We start from the raw sequence: 15,616 nt of genomic DNA, 5'->3' as shown, positions 1-15,616 counted from the left end.
TTTTTAAGCAGGTCTCCACAGTATTGCCCTACTTTTTTCTTACTCTTTTATTTTTTTGGCCCAGTCTAGTTCCCTTTGGCTTTGTTGGAGTACCTAGGAAGGACAAACTTTCCATGAACTTTATTCAGAATTGTAATATTGTAACTGAAAGGTCAGCTTGTTGAATATTTAACAGTTACTATCTTTCCAGTGTGTTGGTCAAGCATCCTAATTAAGTAGTGATAAATAAAACCAACAAAGCATTTTAACAGACTAATTCAGTCCCTAGGGCCTCCGAGCTGAATTTCCTTCAGCTAGTCTGTGTTTTCCCAGTTGTGGATTATGCAGATTGAACACAGTATATATCAAGCACACTCTTATCAGCACACTGCAGGGAGATTTCCTTCCTCCTCAGTACCACCGTGCTTACTTCACCTGTTGTATTTCCCTTAGCTTAGTGGTTTCCAGTAAATGTGTTTCTCAGAATCTGGATAGTTGCTAAATTATAAATCTTTCAGTTTGGGATAATAATACCACAATGTGTACAGCATGATACACTGGGTAGGGAGCCATAGCATCCGAGCTCTGAGCAGGCTTACCTGGGTGTCAAAGCAGTGCGGCCTGAGCAGCACAGAGCTCTCTGCAGGCTGCTAAGAGATAGCGGGTTTCTCCTACTTGCTTTGAAGCTTCTACCTGTCCAGCCTGTCATTTCAGTGAGTATCTTTAGTGGGACTGGATACACCTGAGCACATGGTAAGATGAGTGTTATTCCTCACCTCCACATGGGGAGGTGAGGGCAGCCAAATCTGTATGCTTGCAGTCTGGTGTGCAGGGGCCTCGTAACTGCCCCACACTCTGGAGACTGAACTGGCAGTGCTCATCACATATGAGGTGCATCACTCTCTGTGGATTGAGAACTGAGAAATCAGGGTTCTGGGTAGGCCATCGTTATAGCTGAGGGGTAGCACACAGATCCTCCTAGATGCTGACCATTGTCAAAGTATGCCAGCAAGCGAAGTCTGTAATGTTATTCCCCTACTGCTCCTTCAGGCCTCCTTCATTCCAGGTATCATTGCACAAACGTCTGAGGATTTACCAAAAGCTACAGGGGTGCTGTAGGTCACTGAGCACGTTATCTCTGCTTTCAAACTGAGTTTGAGAAACTACCAGCAGTGTCAAGCCTATGTCTCCTGGCTATGTGAATAGAGGAAGCCAAGAAGCAACAATGATTACATAAAGCAGGGAAATCCCCCTCAAATTTCTCCCAGACTACCTCAAACTGAAGCTGATTTGCATGCATACAGTACGAATAACTTTGCAATGGCTTCTAGCCCCGTGAAAGAGTTACATGTCCTTACTTATAATCATATAATCAGGCCAGTTCTCTGAGTTGAATCACTCAGAGAAGATAACAAAAGATCAAATCAGAGCCTGTGTAGAAATCTAAGCAGTTTTATGTAGCGTGTCAGCCTGCTTCAGGTGCAGATACAACTGGGTATTGCTATTCCACACAAAATGAATGGGAACTGTTCAGTACCTATTAGTAACTAGCAGTTATTCTAGAAGAACACTGCAGAAAAAAAACTTATTTTATGTTTTATAATTTGTGGTTATGGATGGGTGGTATCACACATAGCTTCCTATACAAACCCTGTTTGGTAGAAAATGGACCCTACTGAGAACTAGAAAAAAAGCTGTGGTATTCTTGTAGTTAAAAACTACGGTCATCCACTTTATAAAACCTGAGATTCATTTGGCCTGGAATTCCTGAGTAATGCTGTTCAAAAAGCAGTGGTGTTAAACAGACTTCCGAGATTACTGTGATTTGTTTTAAACATCATGGTTTAACAGAAACAAACAAGTAAGTAAAAAGAGATGGCATATTGAAAATGCACATTTACTGGGTTATCTCAAGCTCAAAAATGTAGTTAGCTAATATGACGCTACAAAACTATTTTTCATTATGTTTTATGCACTAAGAATGACAATGTTCATAAGCCTAGTACATCATGACTATGGAATGCCTAGATTCTTCTTGAAGACAGGTGGTATTTTCTGTTTCCTTGCTTAGAGAGTGGGGCTTGGGGATTTGCTTGTTTGTTTGTTTGTTTTAATAGGATAAGAATATTTAATAGGATAAGACTTTTTAGAGGCTCACTACGAGCTGTTTCTTTGGAAAGAATTTGCTCACTTACTCTTTCCTATCTTTTTACTGAAATAGGTTCTCAGATACATTTCCTGTCAGCCCTCTCCCAAAGCTAGACGGAGTATGGACAACTTCACTTATTCTCTCCCAGTAAATTCACAGGACTTCCTGTACCTTTTTTGGGTTGTCAAGCCAGTGCTGTATTAACCTTAAGTACAGTTGGGTAATGGTGTAGATGCCTTGCAGTAAATACCAAAGCTGTTTCAAACAGTCTTAGATGTGCTTTTGTCATTGTAGCATATTTCCCTTGAGGAATATGGGAAATTAGCATTATCATCATTGTCAGTATGGTTATACCAGGACAGCTGTATGAGCAACTCTTTTCTAGTGTAGTTGCTTTTCATATAGTTAACAAACAGGGCTAAAGAGGAAGAGGGAAACTGAGACACAGCTTATTTTGACGACCTGTGTAATAAGCCTTGTGTTTCTTCTACAATATCACCTCTGTTAATATTAATCATAGCTTGTTACTGTGAAATATCCTGCCTTTCATTTTCCTCCTTTCAGCTTTATTGACTTTCTTCAAAGCTTTGGTACAGCACAGTAGGAATCAGCCCAGGTATGAGCTAGGTGTTCTGCAGAGTCCTTCAGGCACCTGAGGGCTCTCTGTGCTATGATGGAGCTTGTCTTATTGGGTCAGCTGGAGAAACTGGAAAATAAATATGTATTTGAATAGGCCTGGGATGCCTTGCAACATAGTTAATAGCAGCAAACCTGAGGACGTGACATGATCTGACTGATAATTAGTACCTTGGATATTTTGGTCCTGGTAACTGTGTGTGTTTCTTCAGCTTGCGTTCATTAGCTTGCAGGTTGCTCAGGAAGGCTTTCATTTTGGTTTGAAATATTTCTTCTCACAAACAACAGTCTGTTTTCTACATAAAATGTCTAATCACAGTCATATACTATCCTTCATTTACACAGAGAGCTTCATCCAAAGCACTTTACAGCCTAGCATTCACCTAGTACTAAGATTAGAAGAGGAGCATCTTATACTGGTTGGGAAACAGGCTCTGATCTCAGCCTAGATATTAATAAAGCGTATAGAGTGTAGCCATATTTTCTCTGAATCCAAGGTAATTTGCTATTAGTTAGAAAATATGTTGCTGTAAGTGTGCACTGTTTAACTCTAGAAAGTGTATTTGAACTGTAGAGCATGAACTGTAGTAGACAATGTCCGTCTTCTTGTACATCCCATTCTCTGTTCATAAGTACTAGCTACCAAAAATCAGTTTTATTGGAAAATTAGGGTGGTGCAAAGTACCCTAGCAAGTATAGTATCCTCAGCAAGTATATGATGGCCTCTGGAGAGCTCTGGCAAAGAATGGTAGAGGGGCCTGTTCTAGTCTAAAGTTTGGCTCTAGACCACATCAGAAAATTTGCCAGCCAGAATTAGAAGGAGAGCCTAGACACTGGTAACTAGAAGGACAACCAGACAGGCAGAAAAAAGAGGATTATTACATGCACATCAATCCATTTTCAGCAAATCTGTGAAATTAGTTCGTAATGAACTTACTACCTTGATTTGTTTTGTTTATTAAATGGGTTTCCAAGTGGTTGTTTCCTGGACAAAATGGCAACTTTGCAATCTCATTTAGAAATATTGTGATTGAGATGTTTCTGTTGTGTGTTTCAGACCAAAAGGATCATACAGATGTAACTTGGGAAGGAACCAATCCTGCCCTGCAGCCCATACGAGTGAGGAGCACTGCCTTGAATGATACTTTACATGATGCTGCTTTGCCCAGCATTACTGGTGAGACTTCAAGCAATACGTCACATCTATAGAAAGGACAAATGAAACCTCCCCAAAGACTTGAATGAATGATGACGTTGGTTTTCAAAAATCTATTGAAGCAGAGAGTGAGCATTCTTCTTCTTTTGTCTCTTCAAAGATTAAAACCAAGTGCTGTTCTTTGTATGTGTGGGGCGATATTTAACTCTGAACTTATGAAAAACCTGTATTTTGTTTAGGTTAATTGAAGTTACTTAATAATAAAAGCCTCTGAACAACATACATGCTACTGAAGAAGCATAGGCCACATGTGCCTTCCTAATTCACCTCACCACCTCAGCAGTTTGCAGGAACCAATGGCCAAGCACAGCAATATTCACAGCCCATAACACAGTGAAATGTTCACTTCTCTTTTTTAAGAGAATTACAAGCCCACTCATTGGCTTGATTAAGAAGCAATAGTACAGTAAGCACTTATTCCTGCAACTCACTTGGAAATAATCAGAGATGATGTAAGAGTTGCAAATAGCTGGGCTCTGACTGTTCAGAATGTTAGGAGAAAAGGTAGCAATCCAAACGGTGGGAAGATCAATGTGTATTACAGCTGCTCAGCTTTCTCTGTCTTCAAAGCACTTTTGAAGTATTCACAACATGACTGCAAACCACAGAATTATTTACTCACCTTACAGACTTAGAGAATGTATGACTTGCTCAAGGCCGCTAAAAGCATCACTGGCTGTGCTGTGATCAGGATCTGGTTGTTCCCGGCTCTCAAGCCTACAGGAAAGCCACGGGTTCAGTTAGTGCCAGCTGCCGCTGCACGATCACCATTGGCCTGAGAGGCTGGTTCTCTCCTCTGCCATCACAGGGAAAGCCTCCCTCAGCACCCTCTTGAAAAGCAGAGTAACCTGTACAGAAATATGAGAGGTCTGGAGTACTGCCAAAGTGGCTGTAGGTAACCCAGCAATGAAGGCAGCTGCAGTGAGGCCACCTCGGGCAGACAGGCAGGCAGGTTGCCATCTGCTGTTTGCTAGGCAGCCTGGGGGTGAGGAGAGAGTTCCTGCGAGCACATGGCCCCTACTAAAAAGTGCTGCACACCCTTAACCGTGGCAGTGCAAGAGATGTGGAAGCTGATGTTGCATCACTCCCAGCCACCAGACGGGATGGCATGGAGAGGGCATCTCTGCAGCTATCTGCTTACAAGCCTGCTGACACAGCTTTAGGCTCTCTTTTAACAAGGAAGTTTCCATCACAACAAGGAAGCTACTGCATTTCAATAAGCTACTTCTAAAAGTAATACATTTCACCCTAGGGAAGAGCAATTTTCCAGCTTCAGTGTTACCAGTTTTGTGCTTTGAAGAGACCTTTGTAACATGTAATTTCAATTTTGTTTTAGCTAAGATTTGGATTTTCTTCTTGACAGTGCTGCACTACTGGCCACTCAAACCCTGCTGAACTTGCTTGCAGCCATTTTATCTGGGTATCTTGTAAATATTTGGTAGAGCACTCAGACAGAGAAGTGTTTTTTTGCTCTTACAGTCACATGCCTGGTTCCAGGACCTTAAGAAGTACAAAAGACTGAAAGCAGGGAAAATTCCACCGAGATGCATTCAAGTCTCCAGGGAGCAACTGTACTCTGTTTAGACTAAGATTTCTCACTGCTGTCTCTCCCTGTTTTAAAAAGCATGGAAGGATGGAGAGGGGAGCTGGAGGGTTTCATTACTATAAACACCAGAATGCAGGCACTGTTTTCACTCATTTCTCTCATATTGCAGAGCCATTTGCAGTTGGAGAGGGAGATAAGCTTTTCAATGCTCTCTGCACTACCCGGGAAATTTCCATCAAGTTCTAAAATGTTTTACAAACATTCCATTCTTCTCATGCCCATGAAGCAAGTACAGTTTAAAGACAGGGCTAATGAGACTAAAATAGTTGTGCTTTGCTGAAGTCACATGGGCAGCATGGTAAGAGGACTTGGGTCTTTGAGTCCCAGCTTTCTATCTTACACCATAGACAGCACACATTCTCTCCCTTTCCAAGGCTTGCTGTATTTGTCTTCCTAGGATGTGGTGAAAACATGCTGGCATCACACCTTGAGACAACCTTGGGTTTTCTCCCTTGCTCACAACTGCTGTCCCATGGAATTAAGATATTGAAAAGATCAAAGAGGAATGTGAGGTGGGGAAAAAAGATCAAATCACTGCTCTGTCTGCCTTGGGCATGTTCTGCCTCCACTGCTGCCAGTGGAGTTGGTGTTCTGTTGGGAGCAACCTCAAACATTTTTGTATGTACTTCCATATAACATTCAGGCAGAACTGTGGTAAAAATGCCATAATCAACAAGAGACCTTGGCTGACAAGAAAATTGGACAGATGAGCCAATAAGTACTCCTGTATTGAATATATGTAATTTCATTATCCTTCTGTATGTGACCTGCATTTCTTACTGCTTCTTACTATTAGCATCCTGTAACTACAGCTGCAGCCATCTTTCACCTCTTCAGAACAGATGGATAATCCATCAGCCAGTTCTTCTCCAGCGGTATGAGTGAGATTTTTACCAGGGGCATTAATGGTCAGTTGAAAAGGGTTGTTCCCAACAGGGCCAAGCAAAAAGCAGTGTGCACATGAGTCATGAAGTGGAAGACAAGGAAACAAATCTATAGATTTAAAGTTCTAAAATTATTTTTCCCTTAGCTTCCCTTGTTCTCACTGATAGATAACCAAACATGCAAAGCTGGATGTATATTGACAGTGACCAGTGTAAGCAGGACTGAGAGCTTCTCGGACCCACTGTGCAAACAAACCTGAAGGTAGCTACCAAAACCAGATCAGCATGTACCAGCTACTCCAGCCCTTGTAGATGAGAGACATTGGGAGGAAAATCCATCCTCCTGTCACTCCTGTGACCTTATGATGTACCCCAGCGCTAGAATCTTTGGCATCTTAATGCTGTTACCTTTTGTGACAAGGCCCCAGCACTGGTCCTTGGGTAGGCTGCTTCTCTAGCACTCTTCCTGCAGAGGATCCAGACTCACTGTAAATGCTGTGCACAGTGCTCATTTCATTCCCTGCTGAAAGGCAGCCAGGCCTGAGGTGGAACATGGCAAGCGCTTCACCGCACCTGGCAACTCCACACAGCTGCTGAAAACAAGCGAGGAAGAAAGCAGTGTACAAATACAGGGGAATTTTCACATAGGCAGGATGTAATTAGCAGAGCTGGAATTTGGCCAGAACACTGGGGTTAGAACACTGGCTTGCAGGTAACACACTGGGATCTTTCATAATTCAAATGCTCAGGATCTCCCGTTTCCATTTTACCTGGAAGATGTCAGAGGACCGTTCCCTATTTAATGGTCATGGGCAGCTCTCAAACATCTGACACAAAGGAAGAAGTGTCTAAATGGTGCTGCACCTGCAGAGCTTCTGTGCCAGCAACTGCCCACCATGAACAACAGCTGAAAGAATCATATCCTGACAGGACTACGGCTGCATTGCTGTAAAACACACCTCCATGCCTTGGGGTTCACTTCACCCCTAACCCTCATTACTCAGTTTTAAGGCCCCAAATCCCTTCCAAACAGAAAGGGATGATGATAAAATTAGGGCAGCATCTTACACATAAAACACAAGAGAGAGAATATTACCATTAGGCACTGCTTCAATCTTATTCTCTGCCATTTGAAATAATACCAGATAGCTATTGGACAACAGAGAATTTAGATGAAGCACTTCCCCCAGTGTAGAGGAGTGAGCTTTTCCAACTGGCCTTGCTGGTAATACATAGAGTGTGAAGAGCTTTTGCCGCCTCCTTCCTTCCAGCAGGGAAATCAGCAAAACATTTTTTTCCACTTCATGATCTCACTTTCTGTATAAGCAATTTTTCTGTTTACTACGAGGATGTTGAACGTCTACAAAAGGTCAGGGAAGTCATTAATAAACCTCACGTGTGTAAAGTCTGCACAGTGTTTCTACCATGATGTGGCCCACAGTCCGAAATATGAATAATTACAAACCTCTAACCCCTTGTCAGTCAGACCTGCAGACGTGTGCAGTCGAAGAGCTGACTTCCTCTGTGTGGTGCAGTGTGCACAAGCAAAACAAGAAGTGTTCCTGCTATCTGAAAAACCATAATCTCTGCATCAGTAAGTCATAAAAAAGGGACCCCTCCTCTGCCTCTGAGAGTTTACCATGCCAGCCTTTGGTTTATTTTGGGGGGTGCAAAGGGGGGTGCTGTTTGTATGCCTAGGCTGCCATGCAAGCCCCCTCTTTGTCAAGTGGTGTTTAATAGAACCATGAACCAAACTGGACGAGAGCACCTCAGTCAGTGGGACAACAAACCTACAGACAGCCTCCAGTGGCAAAATGCACTGGAGAGAGTAAAGAACGGGCAGCTGCAGGCCACAGGAAATCCAGCACTAATAAATAAAACGTCTTATATCCAGAAAGAGGAAGTAAACAGCAGCAGCACAAACTGAGAGGACAGAAGAGAGGAACACAGCATAACTGTGGCATGGGAATCACTGAGTTACAGTGAGCTTATTTTTACAGAACTTTGTCCTTGTTTGTTATGTGTTCAGACTGCAAAATAAGTGGGGGAGTGGGGGAACTGCTCAAAGAGAGGGTCTCTATCAGAAGTTGTCAACAACCACTGTAATTAAGGAAGCAGCCAGAGCACACACAACCAGAGCTGCTGCCAGACTGAAATGAAAGCATTTTTTGTTTTCTACCATGCCAAGTGAGGAGCTGCAGGGACACTGTTTCTAGATGGCCCTACTCCCATCATTCCAAAATTATACACTGTGGGGAAGCAGCAAGTTACTGTTCCTAAGTGTGCTTTCGAAGCCCGTGCCCGCACACCCCATCTGACTGCAGCCACCTGGGAAGGCCAGCCACAAGACAGGTGCGCCCCCAACCACCATGGTGATGATGGAGGTGGCACCAGCTGAGCTCTGCCCCCAGCCAGTGGGCTGTTCTGGCACTGGTTGGTTCAGATTACTGAAGCAGCAACACTGAATTTTCCCCCCCTTGCCCTCAGCCATGGGTTGCACTATGGCCCCACAGCGTTGCCACTGCCAGTGGGAGCTGACACATTCAGAAGAGCCACACCCCACTTTCCTCCTGAGGGCAGCTGTGTTTAGGGGGCTCACTGGTGTCTTGGCAAGGACCTTCATTCATGGCACACCAACAGAGTGCTCTTCTTGCTGCTGACAGCACAGATGGCCTGTGCCCATGCAGTGGCAGGTGCTGGGGAGCAGCATGTGGGCTGGCAGAGCCAAGGGAGTTGGCACAGATCTTCTCAACTGTGGGACATGAGGCTTTCTCTGGTGGCTGTAGAAACTGGTGTGCAGGTTCAGCAAAGGAAAAGAAGTCATTCAGAAATTGCATGCATATTTATGGATTCATTCATTAAGTAGCGTTTGCCTTTCATCCTCCCCCCCTGGGCTCTGTGTGCATTGCTGGCATTCTCTCCCAATCCTATATAATAATTCCCAGGTCTCCGCAAGCCACTGCCTGCCAACGGAGCCCACAGTCAATGGCCCGCCAGCCCGGTCACATGACAAGTTACATGCAAAGGTTTAATGCTTTCTCCTGACCCCAGCCTGTGTTTCTGTGAATCCCCAGTGTTTTCCTAATCAGGTGCCAGGGAAGCTTTGCACTGAGCAGGGTGCTAAGAAGGTGGCTATTTAGCTGCAGCATTTCCAGAGTCTTTGAGCTCTCTCCTGAGCTGTAAGTACAAGCAGTGGAACCAGGTGAATGTCTGACAAGGCTGCCATTTAGACCTGAAGTTGCTTTCCAACCAAAGGCACATTGCAGTTCCCTCACTTGCTCTATCCCAACTGCTGCACTAACAGTTAATTGCTTCAGCAGGTATGGAAATCACTTCTCAAAGCCTGTATACAAGGTACACAGCTATGGTCCAGTAGAATTTTAACCTTCGCTGGACATTGACAATATGTCTGTTACTAGGGAGTCAAAAAGAAAAGTCCTTCCATTACCTAAATACCGATGATGCAGGTGTTTAGTTCAACACACAACTTGGGAAAGTGGTAACTTTTGCGTTGCCCCTACTTACGACATCAGCAAAAACACATGCTTTTGGAGAATCTCAAATGGAAGTGATCTTTTATTAAATGTGGATGAAAAGTAGAAATACTCAAGGGCTGTTTCTGATATATCAGCAGTTACAGTCGTTTCCTGCTAGTGTTACGTGAGGGACGGTAGGTATCTCCTGCAGGAAGAGTTCTTGTTCTCCGTCTGATGTTTGCATGTAGGATTTCACACATGGTGGTGTATGATTCATGCTCAGCTTTTGGAAGCATGGGAAGCATGTCTGGTGGTCAGGGCCCAGTGTTCCTCCGAGTTTCATACAGACCACAGAAAGACGAGCCAGTTGCACCTTTGAGCCAAACAGCTGGATAATCAAACTGAGCATTTGATTTCAGTTTTGGTTCTTTTTTTTTGAAGGGGAAGGGTCCAGCTTGTTATGAACTCCAGCCTGTACTTATATTTTTGTGGGTTTAAGTGAAAAGACCAGGCAAAGTTTTAAGTTGCAGTCTGTTTATATTGTTCTGATTTAAGCTCTACCATTATCAATATAACTTTCAAAAACAAACAAAAAAAAGCCCCCAAATTGACAGTGTTTTTCAAATTCTCTGCTTTTCTCATGTATTCAAAAGTGTAAGCCTGTTCTGCTTGGCTGACTGGCTGTTTAATTATTGCTTTACATTATATTGCATTCTTTCATTCTTAACTGTAAGCCATCAAAATCATAAGATCTAGTTCTAGTCTCAGTTACACTCAAACATATCTACTGACAAGTGGTTTGTCTAACTTTGTAGTATATATGGCATTTAACAAACTTTGCTTAAACTGTATATTCCCAACCCAACCAAAGAGGAGTTGAGAAATCCTGCTTCTCCCAGATGACAGCACACCTGAATAATACAGGAATTACTTTTCTCACTCAAAAGCATTAGCAAAATGCTTGCATAAATACTGGGGTTTCAACAGCTGGTGCTGTCTCTTTATTTAAAGGAAAAATTTATTTAACCCTTCAGGAGAGATTCAAGCTACCAGTGGCAATGGAGACAGGTCTGAGCACCCAAATGGTAATGTGTGTAGAAAAAAGTGTAAGTCGGTGATGTATGTGGGTGTAATCAGCTGGCATTGTCCACCCTGCCACATGACAGCCAAGGAGACCAGCAAGGAGAATTTTTCATTTCTGGAAAGTGCAATGAAATGGGGGAGCACAGCGATCTCCAAATTGTCTTTCCTTCTATGAAGTATTGTCTTCAGGATACTGCTTGACACTCATTCAGTCAAATATTTTGACAATTTGAACAAATAAGCAGGAAATGGTTTTGATTTTTGGCCCCAGTGGGCCATTTGTGAAGAAGAATAAGTAGCGCAGCATGTGCCATGTCTCTTAAATACCCTTGTTTGCCAGAAACATATGCAGCATGTTTCCCAGGCTGTGGAAACAGTTATCATTTCCAGTCCACCAAGTCATCCTTCTCTCTCCACACATCACCCCCAGCCCTGCATCGGGCTGGGGTGAAAGGAAACATCACTCTGAATTACTCTGCTGTTACCTGTTCATGAGGAGAGGGTGCATGTGCACATAACACATAATTCTGTGCACGTTTCTAGAAGAGTTGTGTATGGAATCACTTCACAGTAGAACAAAAGAGGAGCAGCAAGCTGAGGTGGTGCATGCACAGGTACCTGAGAGCCAAACCTGCAGCTCTCTCCATGCTGCTCGGCAGAGCCAGGCCCATCTGTGCGAGCGTGCTGCCGCAGCATACCTCAGGAGCCCTGGGCCAGGGCGCTGTGCTTGGGGAGATGCCAGAGGAGCTTTTGTCTGTGCTTTCACTGTGGGTTTAAGTAGTTCGATTAGCATTTGGGTCAGAGCACATGGACCAGCCCAGGCTGGGGTGGGAGAAGTCACACTGTGAGGCCACACTTGAACGTGGCCACTTTACTGCACCGCCCCGGGTACAAAGCCTACTTGTGTGGGGCACGTCCCGTCGTGCGTCACGCTTCGGTTGTCAGTGGCAGTCATGGGTTGCTGGGGGGTGACACAATAACCTCTTTATGCTTAAAAGAATAGCGGGGGTTATTGCAGGAGACCATTGGAAACAGAGCAGCAAAGAAGTGGTTCGGCTTTTGTCTGTCCCTCAAGGTAAGGTAGTCACTGAGCTACCTCTGTGCTGGAAGGAGCGTGAGCAAAGCAGCATCGAGGGTTACTGCAGGACTTTGGGTATCTGGATGGGAGAGGACTTAGAGAAACACCCAAGGAAGACCCCATGATATCTCTGTGGTAAAAACATGATAAAACTGCTTATTTAGGGTAGAGTTTTGCAGCAGCTCATTCTGAAGTCTGGGCTGCCACAGCCGTGTCGCCCCCACTGCCTTCAACACAAGAGCAGCCACACAGGGAATCAGCTCAAAGAGCTGATCTGTCTGGAAAGTAAACTGTGTTTTTTAATTACAAATAAAAAGTTTGCTCTACTAGAATATCTCAAAGTTTCATTCAAAGAGAATTGGAAAAATAAAAAGACTAGGAACCGAAAAGGGCCAAAGCAGAAAGAAATTTGAAAAAATACTGATACGGACTATAAAAGTTAGTTAAATCTCTTACTATGTCGATCACTGTCTCCTTTGCCAGCCCCTCAGCCATACACTCCACAAAGCAGCAAGCCTAAATAATTCAGATATGCTAAGCCAAGCTACTCTGAATATGGCTTCTAGCCTAATAAGTCAGAGCCTTATCCAGTTCCCATGAAAAACATCAGGAAAGTTTCCTTCAACACTAATAGACATAAGATTGGATTGCAGAACGACCACATAACTTTTGACCAAAAAGTGAAGTTTTTCTAAAACACCGATAAAATATTCATGCAGGAGAATGTGGAAACTCTGACGGAGCAGTCACATTGCTAAATATGTTTAAAGCGAGCATAATCGTTTTTGAAACCACACTCATTCTCACTAGTGATGTGTGCTCTAAGGGGAAAATACAAAACAAAGGGTTTTTTTCAAGGAAAAAAGCGCATTTATTATTTCTTTATTATGGATGTACAGAAAGACTCCCCCTCTGCTGCTGGGAAAACCAGTTTCTGCTCAATAAGCAGTAAAGCACATCCTAATTTTTAAAAAGCATTTGTTAGGCAAAAGAGGGCTTTTTTACAATGCTTTCATTTTTTTTGCAGTTGGAGTCTTTCTGTTGATGCCAGCTGCTTTAGTTGTAGGTATTTTCTGGGAGGTGGTGTCTGTCAGTCCCACGTGGGGTGTCCCCTTGGCTATCTCTCATAGCCGCCCTTCTATAAATCACAGCATATTAAAAAAAAGGGGATAATGCTGACATGTGAACTAATCCCCACATCAAAGAGAGCAATTCTCCCTCCTCCAAACACCCACCCCCCTCTTTTGCTGGGAAAAGTCTAACGCCTAGAAGGTGATTTACACAAAACTTCATCCCAGTTGTTAGGAAACCTGCAGTGCTGCTTGCTTGCCAACTGCAGGAGAAACCTGGGAATCAGGGTAACCACAATAGCTAGCCTGCTGCTTCCAGCACTTGGCAATTCAGGAGAGATAAAAAAATTGGCTTGTTTCAACAAACTTATGTATATGTTGATTGCATGGCAGAATAGGCATGTATATAGACAGATGTAAACGTGACTAGTGATGTGGGTCTGTCTGGGCACGTCTGAGTCTGTATGGGCACATCTGTATCTGCATGTGCTTTCAGGCACTTGTACAGGCACAGGACTGCCTGGCCTAGCACATACAAGACACACTGAAGCACACAGAAATACCTCTCTTTGCTAGGAGAAAAGAGGGACAACGGGGAATATGCATTAAAAACGTAAGCCCATGTAGGCATCCAGTGGCCTAGACATGGAGAGGGCTATCTTAAGCTATGCATTCCAGCTGTAGGCCTGCCTTTGAGCTAACAGCTCAAATGCTGGGAATAGCTGAATAAGGGGAATGCTCTGTCTGAGACAGGATTAAAGTATACACTCACTGCTGCCCTTGCCTTTGCAAATGCTTCCTGTGTACTGGTTAAGCACACAAGATACTTCCAAATAATTGTCTGTCTTTGGAATGCAGCTGAAAGGAGTTAAAAATGCCTCTCTCTGGCTAGGTAACTCTCTTTTCCCAGCTTAATGCTGTGCCTGTGATGGGCATACGTCCTTCAGACATACCAACAAAGCATATGTAGCATGGACAAAGACTACACTGGTGGTTCTGGATTCATAAACAACAAGCAAAAATACCTGCCCCATATGAAGTTGGCTGTAGTAAAGTGCATTTCTATGAGTGTATGTATGCATGTGAACTAGATACTTCCACCAGCATCGCAGCTTCTGGTTGATTAATTCTGCTTACTTGCTGCTCTCTCCTCCTGCCACCCACACGGGTAGGCAGGGATGCCCTGGGGCCAGCAGGGCCCTCCCTGCCCAGGTCATCCCTTGCCCCAGGCCAGAGGGCCATGAACGTCTCTCCCAATAAGTCAGCATCGCTGTCAAAAGAGGCACATGAGGTTCACTCCCAGTGCAAGAGAGTGAGCTGGAGTGGGGAACAGCTGGATTAACAAAAAAAGCATCCTTTCTGTAGTCCTTAGTTGGCTGTGGTCCAGCTGCACTCACCAAAGCAGTTTGGTGTGATTGCACAAAAGCAGAGGGGAAGAAGCAAGTAGCCAGGAGCAGTGAGACACTCAGGCAGCTCCCATGTCAGTGGCAAGTGCTGGCTTAAAACATTCAGGAAAGTACAGCCTGAGGGAGAGCACCAGGCATGGCAAGAGCCCCACATCTCCCACTCCACTGACAGGAAGGGCAGGGCACATGTGTGAGGGGAAGGCAGACACCAAAAGTTTTGTTGTTCCTGTGCTCCCTCCATGTAGATGTGCAGCTCTGCATGTGTCTGTGCTTGTCCCCTGCCCTGTGTCAAGCGGAGAGGATGTGAAAGAAACCCCAGCGTGGTTGAGCCCTCACCTCCAGTACATGGAAAAACAAACACATCCATTCTCTTGTTTATTGATTTAGTTCAGAGTGCTCCTTCCATTACAAAGCCATCTCCCTGCGGGCAACAGGCTAAAACCTATTTGCTTATTACTCTGCAAAAGAAAATGATGGGTGCAATTTTCAAGCACCTCTTCTGTTGATAGACACAGAGATTGAAAGGACAGAGCCCTCCCAGCTACCTCTCAGCTGTGTTTTCTTGTTGGGCATAACTTTGCATGTTTTCTAGCTCAGAAACACATGCCACATGTATCTTTTTCTCCTCTCCTTGAAATATACATGTCTCTATGGGACAGCTTTGTGCTTAGAAAGTGAACCATGTGCTTCATCACAAGTATTTGCACAGAGATGGCAGTGACCACTGAAAGCTGCATCCAGAGCTGCAGTTTGCAGGACACCACATACCCCACACACCCCACTGCACCATCTATAACGAGTCAAAACCCCAGACTCATGAACAAGGGAGAGGTTTCCTCCTGCTGCTCAGGCTGATGGCTGCCCCAGCTTCCATTTAGGATGGTGTGAATACCAAGCCAGCTCTTGGAATTGGCACAGCTAAGTGGGGCTCTGGGTGTGAGATACATCCTTGTTCAAGGCAAACACACAGGAAACATATCACAAGTCTCTTCTAGCCTGTTTTTATTGATGAGATGCATCCGTTGGCAGTTCC

General features: G+C 44.2%; 1 protein-coding gene and 1 long non-coding RNA gene across 3 annotated transcripts in view; one reads left to right on the top strand and one right to left on the bottom strand.

Annotated features, from left to right (window-relative positions):
- LOC121673795 overlaps nucleotides 1-4,688 on the bottom strand; it is a 40,841-nt gene extending 36,153 nt beyond the window's left edge. The window contains exon 1 of the long non-coding RNA XR_006019306.1: nucleotides 4,603-4,688. This is a non-coding gene — a long non-coding RNA (uncharacterized LOC121673795). The remainder of the gene's footprint in view (nucleotides 1-4,602) is intronic.
- The window catches only part of RAD51B (RAD51 paralog B), a 179,550-nt gene extending 171,672 nt beyond the window's left edge, over nucleotides 1-7,878 (top strand). For both annotated transcript variants that reach the window (XR_006019305.1, XM_042047525.1), the window contains exon 4: nucleotides 3,822-7,878. Coding sequence is in view for 1 of the 2 variants with exons in the window: in XM_042047525.1 (XP_041903459.1) it covers nucleotides 3,822-3,973 (152 nt within the window). In the remaining variant the exon portion in view is untranslated. The remainder of the gene's footprint in view (nucleotides 1-3,821) is intronic.
- Nucleotides 7,879-15,616: the final 7,738 nt, after the last annotated feature.

The sequence above is a fragment of the Corvus kubaryi genome, unplaced genomic scaffold (assembly GCF_017639235.1).
Source record: "Corvus kubaryi isolate FWS band 111438036 unplaced genomic scaffold, C.kubaryi_AGA036_p1.0 66, whole genome shotgun sequence".
NCBI lineage: Eukaryota > Metazoa > Chordata > Aves > Passeriformes > Corvidae > Corvus > Corvus kubaryi.
The sequence above is the reverse complement of the archived record's forward strand: the minus strand, read 5'-3'. Positions and strand labels throughout refer to the sequence as shown.